The 25,032-nt window shown below is 47.4% G+C and overlaps 1 protein-coding gene and 1 long non-coding RNA gene across 2 annotated transcripts in view; one reads left to right on the forward strand and one right to left on the reverse strand.

Moving 5' to 3' along the window:
• Positions 1-2,123: 2,123 nt before the first annotated feature.
• LOC115945629 (uncharacterized) overlaps positions 2,124-25,032 on the reverse strand; it is a 28,229-nt gene continuing 5,320 nt past the window's right edge. The window contains exons 3-4 of the long non-coding RNA XR_004079931.2: positions 11,315-11,466; positions 2,124-2,973 (exon numbers count right to left, since the gene is read on the reverse strand). This is a non-coding gene — a long non-coding RNA (uncharacterized lncRNA). The remainder of the gene's footprint in view (positions 2,974-11,314; positions 11,467-25,032) is intronic.
• DLL4 (delta like canonical Notch ligand 4) lies at positions 2,148-13,765 on the forward strand. The gene is made up of 11 exons (XM_005143932.4): positions 2,148-2,471; positions 2,595-2,858; positions 3,530-3,587; positions 4,226-4,495; positions 5,434-5,494; positions 5,603-5,733; positions 7,170-7,339; positions 8,412-8,631; positions 9,072-9,780; positions 10,536-10,644; positions 11,987-13,765. Exons 1-11 carry the CDS (start codon positions 2,418-2,420, stop codon positions 11,990-11,992), a joined length of 2,052 nt encoding a protein of 683 aa, XP_005143989.2. The 5' UTR covers positions 2,148-2,417; the 3' UTR covers positions 11,993-13,765.

Consider the following 25,032-nt stretch of genomic DNA (forward strand, 5'->3'; position numbering starts at 1 on the left):
CAAAACACACACATACTAACATCTGCTAGAGCCTGCAGTACCCAGCTAGCCTTTCAATACTGAATTAAAGAGCCCCACAGCCCTTCTGTTCCCCTAGGTTAGACACTCATTACCATTTATCAAGCACTGATGTTATCTGGCCTCTCATTTTATTTAGTACCGAAGCTATTAGCATCAGATTTGATTTTGACAGTTGACGCTGCTGCTGGTAAAGCCGGGATCTGGCCGGGCGGATCGCTGCAAAATTCCGAGTTCATCAGCAGCGACACATTCCTCCTTCCCACTTGTTTACGAGGGCGAGACAAAAGAGCTCCTCGCCTGTGCCTCTGCCTTGCTGTTTAGCTCTACCACGGACACGGCTCCTGCCCGTGCCCGCCGAGGCCGCGCACACGCGCGCACACGCATGAACGTGCATCCTCGGGACAGCCGGGCCACTGCCTCCAGACCTCAGGTGCAGCTCCTCAACGTTGCCAGCGTTTGTGGCCCCCGGCTCCGGCTTTCCCAGGGAGAAGTTTCAATACTTGTTCTCGGTCTGGCCCTGTCCCTAAACCTGCCAGGACCCAGATGCGGTGGTACCGCTCACGGCGCCAGCCGTGTCCGTAGCCTTTCCCTGAGCAAAGCCCAGCTATTTCTCCGTGGAAGCCGTGCCCCCTCTTCCTCAGCGGGAGTGTGCTCTCACAAGGGCCCGAACCGCATCCCGGACCAAAGCTGCTTCCAGGGAAGTGGGACTGCCGGGGAGGTTCAGCTGGAGTGCGCCCTCCCCACGCGACCTGGCCCCCAGACAGACCAGATCCTGGCTTTCCTTCTTTATTCTCCCCCAGAAGAGCCCGGATGGGGGAATTAACGCTGCGAGAGGGACCCCTCGGGGGAGCACAGAGGCGGCCTCGCACTGCGCTGCGCCCCGGCGCTGCTCCCCAGGTGATCCGCGGCCCTGCGAGCGGGCACAGAGGTGGCAAACCCTCATTATCATACAGCTGAGGGTTTATCTCTCCCTCCTTCCCTCCCCCCCTCCGGCCTCCCATCCATTTAACAAGCTGAAATAAAAAGCCACATGAAAGGCCGCCTCTGTGCTTGGCTTTAATGAGGGACACGCGACCCAACAATAAGCGCACGCTGCCGCGGGCCGAGGGCTTTGCTGGCACACGCCAGACCCCGGCCCCTGCCCCTCTCCCACCTCTCCCGTGTTTCTGGGGGCCGGGGCAGCAGCAGGAAAGCCGGGCTTCTTCCCTGCCTCTGGCTTCAGCCACCTCGCTTCAGTGCTCGTTTGCCAACCGTTTCGGAAGGGCAACCGAGCACATGCAGACCCCCGCCGTGCCCATGTCCCGGCCCCTCTCTCAGTGGGTCTCGACACATCGCCGTTAGCTGGGGTCAGGGATCACGCAGGGCCTCCGGCAAGGCTTTTTCCCCTTTTCCCCCTCCCAGCACTCTGCTGCGCCCCGGAGGCGGCGGCGGGGCCGTCCCGGGTGCCTGCCCGTCGAGCAAGCACCGTTTTACTTTTCCTTTCCACCCGGGGCCAGCTTCTCCCTAAGCAGGGCAGCTCCTTCCACGGCCGCCCCGTCCCGTCCAGGGGTGAGGGCGGGCTGGGGGATACGCGGAGCGGGCGAGGATGGTGGGGGGGGAGAAGCGGGAGCAAACTAACTAACTAACTAGCTAACTAACTTGTTGTTTCAACATTCCATCTATTGTTCGCCCGCAGTGAAGGCTGCTCTGCGGAGCGGCGTCTGATTTTCGAGGGGACTCTCCCCGGGTGAGCGCCGTAAATATCTCACCAGATGCTCGGCTCGGCCGTAATCAGCTCGGCCCCGCGGCGGGCAGCGCGGCACCGGCGGCGGCAGCAGCAGGGTATTAATTCTGGATACGAGAGCTCTCCGCAACATTTGGCTCCTTCTTTTTTTTTTTTTTCTTTTTTTTTTTTTTTTTTTTTCCTCTTCCAGAAAGGAAAGATGGAAAAGGGGAGGGATCTCCCGTGAGTCTGACTGACAGTTTACATAATGAGCTGGTGAGGATGCGAGGCAACTATATAAACAGCTCGAAGCGAGGCAAGTTTTCCATTTACCGAGCGCGGTCAGCACCGGCCGAAGGAGGAGCGGTTCCGCGCTCAGCGCTCCCCTCCGCGGCTCCCACCAATCCCACCCGGCCCTGGAGTTTATAAAGACGACGGCGGCGGCGGCGATCGGAGCTCTGCGGTCGGCTGCAGGATTAATACTCAGAAAGGGGGGGGATCGACACCTGGATTTTACCTTCCGATTTCTGCTGGTGCTCGGGGAATATTTGGAAGAGCGGGTTGCTCCGGGAGAACCGAACCTCCGTGACGCGCCTCTTTTCTCCCTCGACCGAGAACCTCTCGCTTGGACCGTTTGAGGAATACAGGAGGAAAACTAAACCCACTAAGACCTAGGAGCTCGAATAACACAAGGATGACAGCCTTGCGCACCTTTAGCTTGACGTTTCTGTTAATGATTTTGCAGCAGGTAATGGCACATCGCAAAAATAAAGAGGGTTCGCGAGCTGTAAAGTGGGTGATGGCACAAGTTTGCGCGGCGGAGCCGGGTAAGGTCTGATTTGGCTATTTTGTGTGTCTCCCCTTTGTGCAGAGGGTGTCCGGCTCTGGCGTCTTCCAGCTGGAGCTGCACGAATTCGTGAACAGCCACGGGTCGCTGGCCAGCGGGAAGCCCTGCTCCCCACAGTGCAGGACCTTCTTCCGCGTTTGCTTGAAGCATTTTCAGGTTGTGGTCTCCCCGGGCTCCTGCACTTTCGGCAGCATCATCACCCCGGTACTGGGGACAAACTCCTTCAGCATCAAGAACACGGAGAAATTTGACAGCCCCATCAAGTTACCCTTTAATTTCACGTGGCCGGTGAGATTTCACTTCCAACCTGATCGCGGCGTTGGGGCAGGAGGGCAGCAGGGCAAGGAGAAGCGCGGCAGCGTAAACAAACCGCTTTCGCCTTTAGATTTATTCCCAGAACTTCCTTTAAAGGAGGAGGAAAGGGGGAAAAAAAGAAAAGAAAAAAAGAGAGAAAAAAAAGAAATAAAAAAGAAGAAAAAAAAAAGATTAAAAAGGCGCACCCAGTCCAGGAGCACTCGGGATAATAAACGTTATTAAAGCAAAAGGGTGGAGGGGGAGTGTGAGGATCCGCGGGCTGTAGGAGAGAGAGAGAAGCGCGTAGCCGAGGGGAGAATGCCGGTGCAGGGGGCGATTGGGATGCCGGGTGGGTACGGGGATGCTGGGATGCCCGGTAGGATGCCGGGGATACCCTGTAGGGTTCCCTGTTGAGTGCCAGGGTGCCCGGGGGGCTGCTGGGTGGCCAGAGGGGTGTCAGGGCTCCCGGTGGGATACTGGGTGCCCGGTGAGGTTCCGGATGGGGTGCCTGTTTGGGATGCCTTAGTGCCCACTGGGATGCCGGGTGGGCTGCAAGGGCTCCCGCTTGGATGCCGGCTGCCCGGTTGGTTGCTGGGGTGCCCATTGGGATGCCAGGTATCCGGGTGTCCGGTCTGACTTTGGTTTCTCCCCCTCTCTTCCCGCAGGGAACCTTCTCGCTGATCATCCAGGCCTGGCACGCTCCCGTCAACTACCTGCCGGAAGGTGACTACAGCCGCGCGCCGCCGGCAGGGGTCGCTCTCGCGTCGGGAGCGCCCCTTTACCCCCTCTTTATCCCCCCCTCCTTCCCTCCCCAATCCCGAAACGGTTAACGGCAGCCCCGGCTCAGCTGTTTATACCATAACTGCCGGGACCGGCTTTATCCCACCATCAGGAGCCGGTCCCCCGACGATATCCATCAGGGGCCGCTTTGATTCTGCCCTGGCCTAATCTCCAACACAATTGCGTTTCCTCCGGTTTATTTTTGGCGTGGGAAAGCGAGGCAGGCTGCGGTGAGAAACCCGGGAGGCTGCCAGCGAGCCCCGGCCGCCTTTTCCTGTATTTTACACCTTGCTCGAATTCCGCCCTTTGGAAAGGAATAATGGCTTTGGGATGTTTTTCTGAGCCGAGAGGAAAAGGATATTTCACGGCAGCCCTCGCTTTCAAAGGCCCCTCCGCTGAGCCCCCCTCGGCCGGGGTGAGCGCACCCCGACGGCCATCCTCGTACGTGGGGCACCTCACCCTCACACACGCTTATATATACACACATCTGTGTCTATACATATCCACTCCCCTCCATCGGGGTAGGGGGGGTTTCTCTCTGCGGTTTCGGTGGCCGCTGACACGGGACCGCTCTCCCGCAGGCTCCCTGCCGCCCTCTGAGGACTGGCTCATCAGCCAGATGTCGATCCAGCGGTCGCTGTCGGTGGGCGAGGACTGGTTGGAGGACGTGCAGAGCAGCCCGCTGACCCAACTGCGCTACTCCTACCGGGTGGTCTGCAGCGAGAACTACTACGGCGAGAGCTGCTCCCGTCTCTGCAAGCGCCGCGACGACCGCTTCGGGCACTACGTCTGCGAGGCGGACGGCAGCCTGGCCTGCCTGCCGGGCTGGACCGGCGAGTACTGCACTGAACGTAAGTGCCCCGCCGTCGGCAACAGCTGCCGAGAGGCGGAGGGAGGCTGGGGGCTCCCCACACACACTGGGAGCAGTGCGGGGGCCTCAACGCCCTGTGTAGCATCACCCACTTTGGCTCCCGAAGGCCCTGCTCTGTGCTGAGCGGGTGCTAGTGTGGGAGAAGGGATGGTGCCCAAGAAGCTTTGAGGAAATGCAGCCCCATGCCATCAGGGAGCTTATTTGATGAAGGGACACAAACCCATGTCCTCTTGTCCTGTTCCACGAGCTGGTCTGACCCCGGCTGTAGCTGTCATTGTGGTCAGTCCTTAAAACACGGTGGCTTTGACACTGAAGCAAGGCACCGTGCATGGTTACCTGCAGGCTCCTGGGGCCATGTTCCCCTGCTGACCTTTCCACTCCCTGCCTGGAGAGAGAAGGTTGCATGCTGAGGACTTTGCCTCCTTTGCCTGCCAGCGCTGTGATTCACCTCTGTGAGCATTAGCAGCAAAGAGCGAGCTAGCAGAGAAAGAAGCTGGGCTGATAACCTTGAATCAGCAATACCTGTTACAACTTACAATGCTAGCAGCTTGTCCATCAACTGCTTCTACCATTCCTGCTGCCAGAGGAGATGAGGCAGGTGTTGTGGTGTAGTAGCAGGAATCTTAATGTGAGCACAAGCCAAAACCACCTCCTTTTGCTCCTCTTCTAGCAAGGGTTCATGTTTGTTGCATAAACAGAAACACTAAAGGACAATTTGTCAAGAGTTGGCTCTCCTTTCCCACTTCCTCCTAATCCAGAGCTCCCTGTACCAAGAATTTTTAAAGCAAGGCTTTGAAAGTGCAAAACTGCTTTCCCAAGTAGTTATTTTAAAGCTGGCATCCACTCTTTAAAAAGCATATTCTGTAGTGCCATGTGTATTTACCTAAATGTTTCTGCTTTCCTATGTTTTCTTTACAGCCATCTGCCTGTCTGGATGCACTGAACAGAATGGATATTGCAACAAGCCTGGAGAGTGCATGTGAGTAGATGGCAATCACAATCCAAACTTCAGTTAAAACATCCCTTTGTAATAGAAACTTCAACTCTTTTCCATGTCATTAATGTTTTAATTTGGCTTTTCTTTTAGCTGTCGCCCCGGTTGGCAAGGCCGCTACTGTGATGAATGCATTCCCCATATAGGCTGCCGCCACGGGACGTGTAAAACACAGTGGCAGTGCATATGTGATGAAGGATGGGGTGGCCTCTTCTGTGATCAAGGTTAGTTCTGAAGGTCATGCTTATGGCTCAAGATTGGGTACTCCTCAGTACCAGACTAAGGAAACTGACCCATTGGATGTAGAACTAAGTTTCTGCAAGGTCCATGTTCACAGGCATCAGTTTGTACCACCACTGTCCTAGATACCAATTCCTGTATTTGTAGCAATTTTGGTTGAAAACAAGCAAACCTTTATGGTAGCTCTTGTAAAAAAAAGAAGTCTTTCTCTTGGGGAAAAAACCCTGCAACATGGATGAGTGTTAACAGGCAAGTTTTCTGCCTGCTCCAGTGAAGTTTAACTTATTCCCTGTACAACTATAACAATTTACTAAACAGTTTCCAGCAGCAGTAAACACCATCATTTGGGCCTTCCTTATTTTGCATACAAGGAAGTTAACTCATGTGATAAGTCTGGAGCATGAGAGAAAAATCATGTAAGCAAGAATGAAAAGTACAGGTTCCATTTTAAGGTACACCAGACCACTTCCACCTATTCAACCCACTGAATCACTGAACTGTAGCCAGCTGAGCAGTCATGTCCTCAAGGCCATATATGCATTGCTGGCACTGAGATCATGAAGTGCTCAAAGCAAGCTAAGTGTTTTCAGAACAGTTAAAGGATAAAGATGGTGAAGTCTGAATAGAGCAGGAAAAGTAAAGTTGCATGGCTCTGTTTCTGCTTGTAGTTATCTATTAACCAGTTGTATTCTAATTACTCTGTGGTATTTATAGAGATAATAAAGATTTTCTGCTTACGTCCTATGAACTTGTGCACTTAACCTCTCTTTCAAATTTAAGGGGATAAAAAGAGGACTGTCAGGCTTAGCAGAGCATTTAGACAGTTTAAACTACCAACATTCATAACAAGAGAGCATGGTAAATAAACAATAAAAGGTTTCCAGTGTTTGTTTCAATCTCCAGCCCAAAACATCGTTATTCCCTCCCTACCACCCCAGAATGTGCCTTGGATCACACCTATCAAAGATGGGGCTTACTGTTTCAGTGACATGTTGTGTACATAGTGTAGTGGCGTGTCTTTTGGAGAACACACACTTAGGAAGTACATTCTCCATTCGGCATCTAATCCCATTTCAGCTAATGGGTTTATCCCCATAAAAAAGTGAGAGTATACAAAAGCAGTAAGAAAGTTAAACTTTTGCCAGGTCTCAAAATGCAGAGCTCATGTATTACAGTGACGGACATAGAGAAGTATCTAAAACTGAGGATAATCTGAAACTCCTGATTATTACTGATAATAACCTGGATTATCATCCCCACTATTCCTGTTGGTCACAGAATTAATTACTTCATTGAAAATTCTGTCTTTTTTGTTGACTACAGTGTGTTCATATGACTCATAGCATCATAGAATGGTTAGGGTTGGATGTCTTTTCCCAGCCATAAAAGACATTTTCTCCATCTCCTGCTATCTTTGCAGATCTGAACTACTGCACCCACCACAGACCATGCAAAAACGGAGCAACCTGCATGAACACCGGCCAGGGCAGCTACACGTGTTCATGCAAACCTGGCTTCACTGGTGTTGACTGCGAACATGAGATCAGCGAGTGTGACAGCAATCCCTGTAGGAATGGCGGCAGTTGCACGGTAGAGCATTTTAAATGTAAAGTCTTTGTGTGAAGCAAGCCCCAGTATACCTTACCCACAAATGGTTCTGTAACAACATAATGGGAATTCGATAGTACACGGGTTCGTTACTGACACTCACAACTACCACACTGAACCCTTCCCGAGAGGTGTCAGGGGAGGAAGTCTGTCACAGGAGGAGATGTATCATCTAGATTAGCACTAGTCAACTGATCCTTTGGTTTCTGTGGCAGCCATTATGAGAACTTGGCAAGATGCAAGGTTGGTGAGGGAGCAGGCCTGTAAAACATAAGCTTCTCAAACCAAGGTTCATACAGAAATGTGCTAAGTCTTTATTTTAATAGTAAATAAAAGAAAACTTCTGTTTTCTGCTGTAGTATCTGACAATATGAGAGCAATCAGCTGGAACACTCTCTGTGAAACAGGGTTCTGCAGTTTTAGTTTCCTGCAGTCTAGTGTTTCAGTATGTTTTCAGCCTCAGTCAATGGTTGATTTTACCTGTTGATAAAGGCTGATCAATTATAGATAGCAAATATAATCTGATGCATGTTTAGATTAAAGCTAATGATGCAAGACCCTAGCTCCATTTTCTCCAGGCCTTGGATAGACATGACTTGGAAAGAAAAAGCAGTTTAGTTGTGAGCTGGGTGGTGGGGACTTAGCTATGGCAAAGCAGTGTAAGCCCTTGTAAAATAAAAAGGTCTCCCATGCTGAAGACAAATAGCCTGATTCCAGCTGTGTAGGTTGACACATACCACATTCTGCTCTGAGAGACTCTAGGATCCCAGTAGACAGTAGTGGTGTTAGTAATGTTTTTGTCTAACTGCCTGTAGGCTCCCTACAACTGCATCTTGTGTAGCTGCATACGGCTGGTTCACAGCTCTATCTCTCACAATCCAGCCTGCAGTTATTTACTCACCAAATGTCACCTTTGTCACATCATTGTGGCAGGGACTGAACATCAGTGGATGGGCAGGGACTGAACAGTGCTCACTGACGACCAAAATCAAGCATGCAAACAGCTATTATTTGGTGCCATCAAATAACAGTGGCCTAATGTTGTGTTTTGCAGGATATGGAGAATGGTTATCACTGCCTGTGCCCCCCTGGCTACTATGGCACTCACTGTGAGCACAGCGCTTTGACGTGTATAGACTCTCCATGCTTCAATGGTGGCACTTGCCTGGAGAAGGACCAAGGAGCCAGCTACACTTGTATTTGCCCTTTTGGCTTCACAGGGTCGAACTGTGAAAAAAAAGTGGACCGGTGCACAAGCAACCCATGTGCAAATGGTGAGTCTTCTTATCCCAAACTCCGTGTCTCTGCATCACTCGTGCTTTTCAGTGCGGAAGTGATAGAAATCCAATCTGACCTCTACTCTTCATTTAGCACATTAGTCCCTCTCCCTGCTGTATTCCACATCTACCCTAATTCTAGTCACTTGCTGGGCTTTTCACTGGCATTTTCTGTGCAACAAAACAGTGCACAAGACTTACCAGATGACGGCAGGATTAAGTAAATTAAATTAGCTTTGTTATGTATTTGGAAGGGGAATATTTTAAGGCATGGTGATACAATTGGGTAATCTAGAAAGAACTTTAAGATATGAGGTTGCTCTGTAAAATAACCTCTTTATTGAGATAGCACCAAATGCTAACCAGGAGAGGTTTAGTTTTCCAAGTGAAGTGCATTGCAGTCTGATTTGTTTTTAATTGTACTTTTTTCTCCTCAGATGGCAATTGCTTTTACCTTGGTCAGATCCGTGTGTGTCGCTGTCGGCCTGGTTTCTCTGGTCAGAAATGTGAGATAAACATCAATGATTGTGCCAGAAACCCGTGTTTTAATGGGGGAACTTGTCATGACCTAATCAACGATTACACCTGCACGTGCTTGCCAGGCTACAGTGGCAGGAACTGTGACATCAAAACCAGAGATGAATGTGCTTCTGGACCATGTGAGAATGGAGGCACATGCTACAGTGGACTTTATAGTGCCAACTTTGTTTGCTACTGTCCTTCTGGCTTCATGGGCAACCGTTGTGAATTGCCAGTTTATTCAGTGCCCGTTACACTTCCTCCTAAGCCAGTCCCCTGGATTGCTATATCCATGGGAGTGGGACTGGTGGCTTTGCTCATACTGTTCTGCATGATAGCAATGGTCATCAGACAGATGAGGATGCACCCAGAGCAGGACTTGGAGACAATGAACAACCTGTCTGACTTCCAGAAGGACAACCTCATTCCAGCTTCCCAGCTCAAAAACACCAATAAAAACAAAGACCTTGAAGTGGACTGTGGGCTGGAGAAATCAAACTACAAACCCAAGAATCATAAACTGGACTACAATCTGGTAAAAGACCTGACAAGTAGAGGGACACAGGAGGAGAAATACTACAAAAGTGAAAAGTGTTTAGGAGAAAAGTCTCCCCTCCGATTACACAGGTGAGAATGCAGTCTTCCTTCTAGTCTTTGTTAAGGCTTCTCATCTTCATATCAACCTAGAAGCAGATAAGAAAATATGGGGGGGAAAAAGAAACCTCAAACGGCTAATAATCGAACAAACCAGAGCAAATCCAAGAATCTTCATACTGGAGTATGTGTGTCACAGCCAAGTGTTATCCTTAGCTAAGTCAATTAGATTAAGTGTTTGTGCAGGGTGTTGCTAGTATGGGTACTGTGAAGGGGAATGGGAGTGGCTAAGTCAGTGGTGAAAGCAAGAAGTGTCTTTTCTTCCTCAACAGATCTTGGAGGAACAGCAGTTAAGGCATATAGTGATTAAAAATAAGTATTTTACTTATTAAAAAGGCAAAATAATCTGCCTACTGAGAAGGATAGAGTAAAAACAGCTCCTCTCCTTCAAAGAAGGAAAAGGGCAAGTATGCATCGGCTCATCAATTTTCTGATGTGCGTACTGAAAGCCTTGTTTGGGATCAGCTTGGGGCTGTTACATTGAGGGATCTGAGAAGTAAGCTGTTAGGGTGGACACAGCAGAAGCGTAGGAAGACAGTAGCTATTGCTTACGTCCACTTTCCTAGTATAATGTCCTGCCAACACATAGAACATGTTAAACTTCATCCTCTGCACTCCCCTCCTACACCTTCATGGCTATCTCATTACACCCCTCCATATTCATGATAAATTTTGAGTCAGGCTTCTTAGAAGTCAACTAATGTTAATTTCTCTCTCTCCTGCCTTAGTGAAAAGCCGGAATGTAGGATATCAGCGATATGCTCTCCGAGGGATTCAATGTACCAGTCCGTCTTTGTGATAACAGAAGAAAGGAATGAGTGCATCATAGCCACAGAGGTAAGTAAGAACACAGGTGGATGAGCATAAATTGACAAAGTAAAGGGGTAAATTATCCTTTAGAATTGCATAGAAGGAAGTTACTCTGTTTTCAGGGATCTCGGTGTTTCCCAGCATTCATCTCTCCTCTTTTGTGGCCCACACAGAACATACAGTGAAGAAAATAAGGAAATTAGCAGCACTGATTCTATTAAAGCAGAGATTTTGAGCTTGGATATGTCAGCAGAGAATGAAAGCACAAAACATCAGCCCATAAAAATTCAGCATGTTATATGATTATTTCCTCTTAAATAGGTAGACAACAAAAATAGAGATCATTCTATTACATGAATAGTAATCATTCACAGGCCTATTGATGTAAACCCATGTTTTCTCCCCATGACTGCAGTGGATAATCTGTGTTCTGTGGAAATGGGTAAAGCTATGTAGATTTCCAACAGCAGATGGAAGGTAGCTGAATGTGTTAGTGGATAGGCATAAGAGCCATGTAAGGAAGTCTTGATGTTATATGGAAAGTCAAAGGACAGTACATGAAAAAGGAAAGGCCTAGCACTGAACTCTGAAGACATTAAAAAGGAATTATTAAATAAGCAACCAGTTCCTAAAGAATTACTGACCCTTTGGAAAAAGGTTCCATGGAAGTTAAAGGCAATTTGAAGTTAACCTATACCTGCTTCCTTCAGTGTAGCTGTCTTTAGGAGCAGTTTTAGGCTTGAGGAAAGAGAAGCTTGCTGTGCTGTGTAGCAGTGATCTGTGAAGTCGGATCTGCAGGATTCTGTCTCTCTTGCCAGGGTGGATATTAGATTTCCCCTTGAAGGCAAGCTGGAACACAAGTCAACCAGCAGTATTAAAACTTTAAGACTAAGTGAAAGGATTTTCAGAGATACAGATGACAGCTAGACACTTCATTCCCATCAACTGACCTACATACCGTAGCTTCCTTTGAAGATCTTGCTGACCCAAGCCAGACTCCCAGATTTACATCAGGCATCTCCAGAAGTACTTTCATGTTCAGAATACCAGCCCCTGAAACTGAAATTCAGGTTTAATGCTTCTGAACACAAGCTATTTAACTATTCTGCATGCTTTTTACAGTGACCTAATGCACCCATGTTTGTAAGCATTCTTCCCCTCAGTCCAGGTAGAGAGGCTACTCATCATAAAGACAACATCTTTTGCTGGGGATTCTTTGTCTCTGGACCCAGCCAAGACCATTGAGCTCTGATAGTCAATCTGCAGTAATATCTAGCTTAAATTGCTTTGGTTTGGCATACTTGTTAGTTCTGCAGTACTCTGTGCTGTGCTTCCTTCTCATTCCTGGTATTATTTTATATCCTGACAGGTATAAGACTGAAGATCAGCCCATTTGCACCTCAGATATGATAATGCCAGTAGATGGACGTTCCTGCTGCATTGTTTACAATTCAGAACTGGATTGGACTGTTTTTACTTACATGCAACTTGCTGCTCTCAGGCGGAGGATGGAACTGGGTGAACTGGACAGACTGTGAATTTACTGAAAGATGCAATACACCTTTTTGTTCTTACTGCCCTTGTTTGAAGTTTGATACCAGAAATCTCATTGGCTATAGAAGAGGGGAGGCAGAGGGAAGAGAGAGGGGTTAAACGTGTTGTTGGATTTTGTTTTTAAGAGATACTGAGGCCAGTTCCTCATGGACAGACCCCTGGCTTTCCAGAACTCTGGTTATGGGAGGTGCCGGTAGATGAGGAGGCACTTAACTATCACAGATGTTGCCATGGAAGGTGTGAAGAAAGACGCATTGCTATGCAGATAATGGATACAGCATAAACAAGATCTCCATGTTTTTCTGGGTTTAAAAGTGCCTAAAATGTATTAAGAGAATCTAACAATCCCAAACAAAGACTTGACTGCTCTTTCTGCAGTTACCTGAACAGTATTGGGCAGGGGTGGTTGATACTTCCTGCTACACAGCTACTTGCATCTCCTCTCTCCTGCTGCATGTATTGGAGACTGTGTAAGGGGCGAGAGGAGGAAGGAAAGAGGAATACCGAATTTACATGTCATCTCAGTTGGTGATGCTTTGGAGAACTGATTGACCCAAGCCCCAATGTGGGACAGGATTTTTGTGGATTTAAACATTTGAGAAGGAAAAGTTGCGATAAGGAATGTGTACAGCCTCTTCCCCATTGATAAGGAGGAGGCGTGATCCCAGCTCTATTTAAAGCCTTACAAATGCGTTTAAAATCAATCAGCTCCTAGAACCTTTATGTGCTGAGCTGTCTCAGCTGTTTTCATGCCCTTTGCACTACCAGTGATTGTGAATAGACATTACTTTTTTCTTCTTCCTCATTCTCTCCCTCCCCCTGCCTTATTTTGACACAGAGTTGGGGGTTTATGTCGTGTTTCTGAATTAGGTGCCACCTTCTACTGCAAATAGTCTCAAAATTGCAGCTGTTATGTTCTGAAGGAGAAGCAGCAGTGTGACTCCCCCCCTCAATTTCTCCATCTGGTTGCAATACCCTGTCTCCTGTCCTTCATCCCAGTTCCAAATACCCAATAGTGAAGCATCCACAGAGACACCCTCTGCCAAGACAGGTAGAGATTGGAGTTAGAAGGTTTTAGGCTTGTCCTGTTTCTTTCATACCCACTCATTGCTACACAGAAAGGGGAAGCCTGCCCCTGGAAACCAGAGGTGTGCAGAAGCTCTTTTCTTATATGCATATTTTGAGCAATACCGGACACCCCAGTGGAAAGTGCTGTGACATGAATGAGATGAGACCATGAGGTGGGACAGAATGAGGAGGGAGGAAACAAGATCTCTTTGAAGAAACCTGGATCATGCTATCTCTTGGACAGCGATATTCCTACCCTTGTAAATCCTGTTGTTGGACTTACCCATCTACTGCCTTGAATTGTGCAGACAAGACCCCCTTCATAATGTCCACTACTGACCTTCTGCTCTGACCACATAGGACCAGTTTGAAGATGACCTTCAGAAATCAATAATATGGGTTTTAGTTTGTCTGTTTGTAGTTTATTTTGAAGGCTAGTATTTCAGTAATTTAAAGAGAAAAAATCAGAAGCACTGAACTTTCTACGTTTTATAACATTATTTTGTATATAATGTATATTTATAATCAAAACAGAAGTGTAAATATGTTTATTACTTCTCATGTAATGTTTTTAATGTGATGACAAAGTTTGAAGTTTATTTTTTTTTTCAAGCAATGAAAATACTTTCCTGCTACTATGATGTTTCTTGTGGTTTGTCCTTTTACACCTCAGGTTCCATGCTTCTGTGAGAGCCAAGCTTACTTGAAGCCCCTGAAATTAGCTTGCCTGCCTGCTCACCACAGCCAGCCCTGCAGTCACACTTTACACACCAACTGCTGTCAGCTGCTTTATGTAAAACAGTTACGCTGCTAACTGCTGTCAACAAAGTTGTTCAGCTGAGTGGCATTCATCTGACAAAGTTATACATATTTATATTGTGATATATAACATATATATATACACACATATATACACATCCTCTTGCTATGGAGTGGGACTGAACTGTCAGGGAAGTTATTTTTATTAGCATCTCACTCTTCCTCTTCCATGACAACTCATGACACAAAAGTTGCAGATACAACACCATTTCAAAGTGCCTTAGTAACTGTGCTGGGCTGGCTTGGATTTCACTTACAGAACAAAATAAGATTATTATTTCTTTTTAATCCCATTTCTTTAAAGACTTGCAGTAAGACCTGGGTCTTGCCCTCACGTTACTCTTGCCCAGCGCCTGCATTTACACCTGCAAGATGGTGTCCTTGCTTGTTTGATTGTGATGGGTAAGATCTGTCTTTCACTTGTGGGATTAGAGGGAGTTTCAGGCTTTCTCCTCCCAAGTTCCCTCCACTACACCAGCAGCTGTGTCCTCCCAGGGCATCACAAAGTCATTATCCTCCACAGCCCTTTTGGAGGATGTTGCCACAAAACAAGTGTAAAAGCACACTGGTATAAAACACCCCCAGCAGGTTTAGTAGCCTCTGAAGCACATACGTTTACAGACAATTGAATCTCTCACTATATCAGCTAGGTGCGATAGGGCCAACATCTGAATGCACAAAAGCAAAACCTATAGGAACAGGAAACCAGTGCTGCTCTATTTTAAACCCAGACTTTTTTGTTGCTGTTGACAAAAGGCCAAAAAAACATCTTAGCAGTCAATGTTTTTCCTATCTTTCCCCAAAATAAAATCTAACCAAAATTTGCTAGTTTTGAAAAGAACACAAAACCCCAAACCCTCACTGGCGTTAGATAAGTGCCGTAACAAATTGTTTTCATTTTTTTATTCACATACTGCAAATAATAGTTTATAAGGCTCCTTTTGGGTGCATTATTAAGATTACGTAAATACTATTTACTTGGGATGGGTTTGTTTCTCCCTCAGTTCTATTCTCAGCGAAATTAACTCGCAAATCCCAGCCAATTTTTTCCCTGGCCACCATAAAAACAAATCTAAGATGAAACTCAGAAATAAAAAGCCACCTCCCCCTCCCCAAACATTCACCCTGTAGAGCAAATTATGAAAAACAAGCCATTGACAAAAAGCCGAGCAGATGCTCCCTGCTTGCAGTCCTTCCTCGGCAATGTGAAATAAACCCAACAGATGCCTCTCTTAATTGAGCACATGGATTACATACACACATGCACTCTGTCCTGCTTAAAACAAAACACACACAAAACTCAAACAGGAAAATAGCCAGAGAACTCTTCCCAAAGCCGAGGCAAGCAGGAATGCTAAGACCAAAAAAGACTTGGCTTTTCCTGCTCAAAACGAGACAGGAAACCATATCCGTAGACAGAAGGGAGTTGAAATCCATTAAAACCCGTGGACCTGATTATGTAGATCCCACAGGGTAAAGCAGGTACAACACATGCCTTTGTGTAGCCACACAGGAGAGAGGAAAGAGAAAAAAGCATCAGCTTACAAGGAAATCTGTGAATATTTACTGGAGGCACGACTGCACTATGCAGCTACCAGAATAGATCACAGATCCTACACAGGAAAAACAGGAGCGGTGCCTGCTTCCACACAGGAGGAGATGGAAAGCATATGTGAATCTATGCACGTGTGCACATCCCCAAGTCCTTGCCAAAGAAACCACAATCAAATTAGCTGAACACAGAATATGACCTGGATTTAACCCACAGCTTGGCCAAAATTGTCCTCACCGAGCGGTGCTGTGCACCGACTGCTCACCCACCTGCCCCTCACCGCGAGTGCATCTCTGAGCCCCAGTGTATGAACTCACCAGGGGGAGCTCCGAGATCCTTCTGGGCTGTAAGAACTTGACCTGAATGTCAAAGATTCCTTTTGAGGGTCACAGATGATGCCAGGACAGCAAATGTACCAATAATGAATGCCTTTTCCACTAACAAGCTGATAGAGTTCTCAGGTCCAACTATACAACTCAGTCTCAGCATCATTCGCACCAACAGATTTGGCTCGAGGGCTGCACCTAAGCTTGGTTTTCATTTTCAAAAGACTGCACAAACTTGCTTAAATGCAATGTGACAAAACAACAATTTTAAGAATGGACTCTGACTGAGAGCTCTTTGGTGTTCCCTTGTATTAGCACCTGATAGAAACTACTTCACAGCCACGCAGAGCCCTTCAGCCTGAACAATTTCAGAGCTGGATTGAGCGAGAGGGGTGCTGCTCCCTGCAGCGCTTCATTGAAGTTGTTCCATGTTCGGCTGCAGCCCTTCATTTACCTCTTTAACCAGCCTGCTGATTAGGGGAAACAGACGCTGGGATATACCCGTAGCTATAGCACCCACTGGTGCTGAGACAACACGCAGCAGGACTGTGCTGATGCAGATATAGCTCTGGGTATGGTGTTCAGTTAGGGCAGATGAGAGATGCTTGTAGAAATTCGGTTTGATACAGGATGTGCTTAAAGTAGGATAAAATGGAGAATCTTGATCAAATGCAGAATGCATTTTGTATGCACAGTACTTGTCCAGCAACAGCTCTTAGCCTCGAATGAGCTGCTGAGGAAACAGAAATTAGTGACTGTGCAACTGCAACCATGTAGCCCAACAGATGAAACCATCTCTGTAAAAATGCATTTCAAGTATTTTCATTGCTCCTCAGTCTTTTTTCATTACTTCATGCTAAAATGAGACAGGCACAGTTCACTAACAGGTACTTTAATGGCTTAAGAGACAGTTACGTATCTGTGTTTGCCCATCATTCCCTTATCTCCCGCACCCGATCCATAAATATAGACTGATTTTACGCAGCAGGTATGACACTCCCAGCACATTTTGTTCACAGTTCAGACTCTGGTTGTGCAGAACTGACATAACTCCACGGCCCTCTGCCATGCTTCATTGTTTTCATAACTTCAGTTTTACAGCCCCTATGGAAAGTCAACATCAAGTTTTCCTCCTTTCACGCTCTCCCTGTTCAAGTTTTGCCAGCTCAGCTCCCAGACCTTGCAGGCAGTGACCCTGCTGGCTGGTGACACTCAAAGCACTGAGATTTCTCCTTGATCATCTCTCTAGTGCCTGCTCTAACCCTGCCTACTCCACTCTCAGACCTTGCCTGGGCAACAGCGTGACTCAGCACCATAAAGCTATCCTTTCTCTTTCTCCTCCCTCTTGCTGGTCTTACTTATGTCCTTAGTTTCTCTTCCCCTGTGCAGCTCTGGGGCATGTTTCTGCAGCACAGTGGTCTATCGTGTGCAGGGTTAGGACAGAACTCTCTGATTCATCAGGTACATGACAGGGCACAGAACAATCATTTCAGACGCTAAAGCAATTGTTCTATGCACAGTATTTAATCCTGGGGAGCAGCACGTACCTTTGTCCTGTCCCTTTTAAATCTGATGACAGACCGTCACCTTCCCAAAGGTGCTCCCATCTCCACAGACAGATCAACCATCCCTTCAATTGAGCTCTGCAACCCTGGGGAGATGCGAGGGGGGGAGACACAATGTCCTCCCCTCTGACTGGGTCACTCAGGGCTTCTGACTGACATATCTTGTGAGGAGAGACCTAATAGCTAAGGCAAATACAGTGGTCCATATCTGGAGATAACATCATCCTGGATGTTTTGTGACCTGCATTATACAGGTGATCCCACAATTACTTTATGTCTTCCACATACTGTAGGGATGGACTTGCCTCTCACATAGGTAGCAATGTTGTATGTAGCTACTACAGAAAGGCTTAATCCCTCATTTCCTCTGCAAGCACTGAGTCTTTCCTCCTGTCAACCCCAGCGGAGACTGTGGTTGGACTCCATCTACCTCTGCAGCCAACCCACCCTGGAAGAGTCCCAAAGTGCAAACCAGCACCTTGCTCATAGTCATGTTTAGCAAATACATGGACAAGTGAGGGAAACACGCAGTTGGGGGAGAGGCTGTTTGATGATGACATCTTTTATCTGTGCTTTATGACTTATTTATTGAGCTGTTGCTGGCTTCACAGTGGTTTTGTTGATTATGTTTTTAACTGCCTAGAAGGTCACAGAGGCACTGTGTTTGTTTTTATAAATTAAGTTAAACCAACTCATATTTAATATCCAAACAAATCTGCTGAGAGTTAGGTTTATAGCTGGAGAGGCCATTACCAGTCAGAACAGGAATCGACCATTCCTGGCACAACACAAGAGCTCTGACGATCCCTGTACTTGGGCACACGGCTCCCACAATGGTTTATGAGCAGGGTCAAGATTCTTGCTGCAAATATGAATCACTGTGCTTTTGAAATTCCTTTTCTATGAACACTGTTTAATATTTGCCTTACATGTTCTGCTTTGGCAGAAAATGCCAAAGCATTTTTGTTCCTGCCCTGCTCTTCCTAAACTCATTTGTTCTCTGGAGGACTGTCAGCAAAAAACACAAGACAATCTGAACAAAATGTACTGGGGGGGGGGGGGGGGATATGATCCACACAAGATAAAAGTGTGATAATTACAAAAGAAAGGGCCCTGCTCTAACCCCTCTTTCAAACCCACCAGGTCTCGGTGTTAGCTTCTTTATCAATAGCTTCTCCTCCTCTCCTGTCTCCTTATAGCACAGAGGCTCTTTTCTTCCTCCAGACCACCTCACCCCCCCAACCCCCCTATCATCTTAGATTACACTGATTTTCACTCCACTAATGGTATTTATGTTTGTCATTAGTTGCTTGGGAGGAGGGGTTTGAAATTCTCCAGAACTCTAGATACAATTCACAACGCATGGCTGGCTTTCTAGAAACAGTCAACTCGCATCCTAGCAAGAGGCAGAAATGCCCATGTGCTTATAGCTACAAAAAGCCCTTTTTCATGGATACAAGTGTGGTTAAGAATCCTTTACATCAGATGCACGTTTTTCATAGGTAGGAAGAATTTCCTCACTGCTCTAGCAGTTGCTCCACAATCTGTTCCACTGCCTTCAGCAGACTCAGGTTCATCTCACCTCACTGCAGCCATCCACGCGTGAAGCGTCTACTTTAAGCCAACTGTGTGACTTATCCAGGGTCATGGAAAAGGTAAAACCTTCCAGCGTTCCCCCTGGAGAGGCATCTGACATAGCTGCGAGTGAAGGGTGACTCTTGGAAGGGTCAACGCCATTAATGGAAGTGTGACAACTACCTTTACAATGGTTGTAGCCATGAAAGAAGCATCCTTAGGCATGAATTTGAGGAGAAGGCAATGCTTCTATGGAGATGCAGAGGCTTAACCCTTACATGCTCTTGAGAAAGCCTCCCTTTCAACAGCTGCCCTTCCCCTCTCCTGACATACAAGGTGGAGCTGTTAACGCTAACATGACTCAGAGGATGTTGTGAAGACTCATTCATATCCTTCAGTCTCCTGATGGCTGCACAAGTGCAAATAAGCCTTTACCATTCTCCTCTTATTGTTTAAATAGCTGCTCAGTGTAAATAGCATCTGAGCAAAGCACACAGTGGTACACAGGCGCTCCCACTGCCTCCCCTCGCAGCACAGGAGAGCTTTCCTTGAGCCGGAGCCCAAAGGGAGCCGTGCTGTACTGCCATCATAGCTTCCTGTTTGTTACCTCACAGCACCGTTTCCTGTTTCCTGCCTGATTACAACGTGCCAACTGTTTTTCCCAAGCCTGAACCAGCTTCCCAGCACCCCCCTTTTCGGCTCACACACTGGTCTGGTGGTGAGGGGTGCTCCTGGCTGCCTATGAAAAACAGTCCTCTTCCCCAATCCACACCTTCCCTCTCCCTGCCCACTTTGGTGCCCAGTCCCAGGTAAAGAAGTGAGTCTCAAACATCCCATAAAATGGGAGATAAAGAAATGAGGTGCTGGTAACTCATAGGGGTTTATTGCAAGCAAGCACAAGGCAGCAAGGTGCCCTGCAAGGCATCTGAGTCTGTTGGATGCAGAAGGTTGTGATGTGAGGGACTTGGGGGGTTCACCTCTTCAGACACCCTGTATGTCACAGAGTTTTCTGTTTATTCAGCAACCTGGCACTGAGCTGACTAAAGCAAATGGTATGGGAAAGGACATTAAGGCATCAAGGTACAGGGATTTAATGTGGTGCCCAGTAGTTAGCCCCAGTGGCCCATCACCAGATGTTAGAAATGCTCCCACTTTTGTGGGATGTTAGAAGTGCTCCACCTTTCTCCTTTCTGTTTAGGGTTTTGGTACCTGAGGTAGCTGAGCTCTTTCAGCCTCACCCTGAACGTCACAGCCTCCAACACTGGGGCAAGTTCCCTGGTTCAAGTGGGAAGAACACCTTCCTCCTTGTACTCCCTATACCCTTGTTTACATGCAAGGACCACATGGACACCAGAAGGGGTCCCTTTTCCAAACCCCTGGAGGATTGCTGTTTTATTGCCAATTGCTTCATGAGGTACCAGTAGTCCTAACAGGATCCCAGAGGCCTCTTGGAGACCGGGAGCAGCCTGCAGGCAGGCAGAAAGCAGTTCTGATTTTTAAGGGGCTGGGGTGTAGGAACACGCAGGAGAGCAACCTGCATTTAATACTGATTCACACTTAAGCACACAGGAACCTCCTAGGAGCTGTTAAGTAACTCTGATCTGTGCCTTCATCTGCTCTCCTGCAGTCACAACAGCAATGACCTGTCACAGCCAGATTAAGAGAATCCTCTTTAGCATCCAGCGCCCAGTTCAGTGCCTGACGCAGCTAATGCATATTGCTACTTACTTAAGGTGTTGAGTCAGCACCTTTCAAATATGAATTAAAATAAATAACCTTTGCAGACACACACCAGAGGCATGTGCCCATTTAAGCTCAACAGTGCCAGTGAAAATGTGTGCTGGCACTTGGTTTCCTCACATCTCACTTAAAGCAGGCAAAAACACCCAAAATCCTCTCTTTTCCTCTGTTCCTTCACCTTTTGCCTGCCCTGTCTATTTAAACTGTAAACTACTGGAGGAAGGAGCTGTCCTTTGCTACAGTTTTCATAATATCCAGGTGTTTCTGAGATGCAGCACAGGAAAGACCTTGGACATCCTCAACAGCAGAATGAAGACATCAAAGTGGCAATAACTGATCTACAATCAGAAAATTAAATCCGTTTTCCCTTGCTGACCCTAAATGAACCTGATATAGCATGCTATGAACTAGCTGATTCTCACTAAAACACATGGAAAGAAGACTGTACCACTAGGAGTGGTCCCATTGCAGTATAAAGCTTTATGGCTATTCCATTTGAACAGGCAATGGTAGCAGGGCATTTTCTGTCCATTACCTTCACTATAGATTATCCATGAGTGAGGCATGCTGCTGGGAACAGGCTGGAGACAAACAGATCATATCACGCAAATCCAAACTGGCAGCACGTGAGAGCTCTGGTGTGGAAGGAGCTCTTCACCATATACCAGCTACTGCACTTAGAGTTTGTCTCTGGAAACCCGAATACCTTCATCTTGTGCCAAAGGACAGGGAAAGCAGCAGGGAAAGGATGGAAGGGTTTGCAGCAGTTCCCAAAGCCTCACACATGCACGTGTAAAGGAGCCTCGCAGCCTTACAGGAGCCAGAACCGCAGCATCCCTGACCAGCGCTGTTCAGCCAGTAGAGGTCTGTAGAGGAGTCGCAGCCTGAGGCTGTGAAGGCTCAGTGTAGGTAACAAGCTCTGTGCACCTCTCACAAGAGGCACCTTAACTGAGCAGAGCTGTAGGGTCTCTTGTGACTGAACACACAGCAGTGCTCTGTCATTGTGCACTCTGTTTAATGGAGAATAGAGTAGTGGGGCTAACAGAGCGAAATGCCCTGTGCTGCACAGCTGCAGGCATGTACTGCTACTATGAGCAACATCTGTGGGTACCAACATCAGGGTTGCAGGGTCACAGATTGAAGATGCCCGGCCAAAGTGCTTTTTTGGCACAGCTAGAAGGTTTTGCACAGCTCTGGGATCGCAGTGGCAAGGTCACAAGTGAGCCTGCGAATAGGAAGTCTGTATCACTATGGGAAGTGCACTGAGGTGTTGCAAAATGCTGCCTGCAAGGACAGCTTCCAGGTTGGAGTCATGGGAAGAGAATGTGCAGCACCAAGGCCCACATTACAATACAGACAAGGTATCAGGACAGACCCGTGCAGCCAAGGGGAGACAACACAGGCTTTTCAAAGAGACTGAAAGCTAATGCCCTCTCCCAAATCTGTAAGAGACAAATCAAACCCTACCCTATGAGAAACCTACAGGGATTGGGGAATTTATGCCCTGACTCTCAATGACTCATTGCTGTGTGGCACTGGATGCAGTGCACCAGGTAATGCAACACATGAATTCAGGGCCAGGAAGGGCATCTCTCTGACAGTCAGTGCTCACCTTGCTGCTTCAGACTGCAGCTCTACCCAAGGAGCATTACTGCAGAGCAGCAAACAGCATCATTCCTCTTCAGTATCAGATTCTCACCACAGGATCCTGCTCTGCTGTGCTCTCCCAGCCACAGGCAGGATCCCTGGGCTGCAGCTGTAGCATCAGGATGAATTCTTCATCCACAGTAGACAGCTAACAAACAGAGAAAGAGGTTTGTGTGGGAGACAGCAAGCTGCAACTCTCCCCAGGCTCCTATCACAAAGCTGACTGGAAACAGCTGAACTAGAGGGCTGCAGAACAGCCACCCTCTGGTCTGAAAGCTTTGAGGGACACAGAAAGCTTCCTGGCTTCCTCAGTTGTTGCTTTAGGGGACACCTGGCTCAGCAGCAGCAGTGGGGGACCATCTCCAGCCCCCCGAATGGCAGCCTGCACTACACAACGTTGTGTTTCTTGTCAGAGGCTCATTAATGCATCAATATTTAATCACGACCAGCAGAACACAAAGGAACAGGGGCTGGGGAGTGCAGGGCTTTCAAATGCTTGCAGGAGAGGTAGCATACATGTTAGTGAGGCTGCAGGCTTGAAAGCCTGACTCCCAGGGCAGCCTGAAGAAGGGTGGGAGAGCAGGCTACATGCTTCTCTATGTGCTTCATCTTTGGTTAAGGATGTCAGCATGTCCCCTCACTTACTCACTTCTGTAGCATTGATGGTTTGGCGTATGGCTGGTTGGCTTCTGATTTCTTGTTCTCAGGCTCACACATAGGATGGAAATGATACCAGTGAAGGGCAGTTAGCGTAGTTCAAGGGTTATTTATAACCCTACAGCAAAAGTGGAGGTTAAAAAAAGGTTACTGTCATGCACTGTAGCTTACAGCAGTTGTTTGTACAGTGCTTTGTCAGTGGAGGCTGTGTTGCCATTAAAGACAAACACCCCTCTCCAGTTCTGCCCTCCACCTTGCTGTCAGTGCCACCTTACAGGATGTGCCAAAGTGAACAGCACAGTTCCTATCCTGACACAAGCAATGCCATACTGAAGAGCCTCCTTTTTGCTGCAGAACCAGACTGCCACAGCTGACTCCAAAAAGAGGTGTTACCACACCATGGCGCTGTAGCTCCTGTGGGCACCCCAGTTCCCCCATTCTGAGCTGAAAAGCACTTACCCTGAGCAGGCAGAAGAGCTAAGAGAACATAGGAAGGGTTGGTCTTTACCTGGTGCTCCACTGGGCTCACATGTTTTCTGCATGGGTTCATGTTTTGCTCCTTTCTGCCCCCTCTCAACAAAAGGACTGCAGATCCTTACACAGACACTGTCACAGAGAACACAAACATCTACATGAAAGAGAGACACGAGCTGTGCTGTGCCACAGAGGACTGGCTTGGTGCATAGCCATTTATGCTTGCCTGACAGGTGAGACAGACAGCCATTTTCTATTCATGACTACCTCATATAGGGAACAGTTAAGCCATGCTTTTGGTGATGTTTTCCTCTAGGGCCATGGGGACCTCTCAGGGGATAAGAGAATGTACCCTTAGTGCTGTTAGACAATCACACGAGTCTTTTGAATAAGCCCGTAAGGAATTCATTCTTCAGCTCATAATTAAGTGTATTATTATCTCTATTACCAGTGTACTGTGCAGTTTCCAATAGGCTATTGTCACTGTCCCAGGACTCATGCTCTCCAAATCATTATGCATGCCAGATGCTGTTGTATGGCTCCTACTGGAATTCTCCAAGCACAAGCCACTGCTTGGTACACAATCAGCTCTTTGCTTCTAATGTTCACTTACAAATTCATCTGCCATAGAAGATGTTCATAGAGTAGAGGGAAACGCTATCTTTCCCAGTTGTGCTTTGCCATAGACACAGTGCCTACTCCAAGAAGTATCTATTTATTTAATGAATACCTTGCTACTTCCAGGCTTCCTCTTCATATTCCACGTCAGCCGCTAATAGTGAAGTTTGAGGAACGACTATGAAGGATGAACCTTTATGCTCTTTGGACCACAGAGGAGCTCAGTTGTGATGCCTTTAAACCTACTCACTCACACTTTCTTGCAGAGAAATTCCTACTAGCTCAGGATGACATTCCTGCCAGACTCTGAATGTCATCATATGGAGATCTGCTCCCACACAGAAGGGTGCAGAAAAGATGATGTGCTAATGAGCTACCTTCTTATCCCTGCTGTCAGTTCAGTGACTCTCCCTCCTCCTCTTCCCTTCCCATGAACTGCAAATGTAATTGCTTTCCAGCAGCACTGTGAAGAGCCCAGTCCATCTGCAACCCTGGAATCCCTCCAGAGGGCAAAGACTTGGCTTTGTGCTTCAAATTATCTTGTCTTTTCTGTAGAGAAGAAGGAAGGAAATACCAACCAGGGCACTGATGCAGCCAGACTGAACAGTTGAAATGAAGCCAGAATCCCTTTGGCCATTGGACTATCTAGGCTGTCCTGCCAGTGCTCAGCAGGCCAGTGCAAGCCTGTTGCCACCATGTCACTAGTACTGTTATTCTGCTTGGCAGTGCAACTTGTGTCTCTGAGCCTGCTCCCCTCATGCCTTTCTCATTACCTAGCACCCAGCAAGGAATATAATAGCTAATGTAGAATGGATAGCCC

This window comes from Melopsittacus undulatus, chromosome 4 (genome assembly GCF_012275295.1).
Source record: "Melopsittacus undulatus isolate bMelUnd1 chromosome 4, bMelUnd1.mat.Z, whole genome shotgun sequence".
NCBI classification, from domain to species: domain Eukaryota; kingdom Metazoa; phylum Chordata; class Aves; order Psittaciformes; family Psittaculidae; genus Melopsittacus; species Melopsittacus undulatus.

Bases quoted from the DNA above. Each gene is read 5' to 3' on its own strand.
- DLL4 (XM_005143932.4), top strand. From the start codon at position 2,418: ATGACAGCCTTGCGCACCTTTAGCTTGACGTTTCTGTTAATGATTTTG. The intron at 2,859-3,529 runs GTGAGATTTCAC...CTCTTCCCGCAG, and splicing joins CCTTTAATTTCACGTGGCCG to GGAACCTTCTCGCTGATCAT. The intron at 5,734-7,169 runs GTTAGTTCTGAA...CTATCTTTGCAG, and splicing joins TGGCCTCTTCTGTGATCAAG to ATCTGAACTACTGCACCCAC.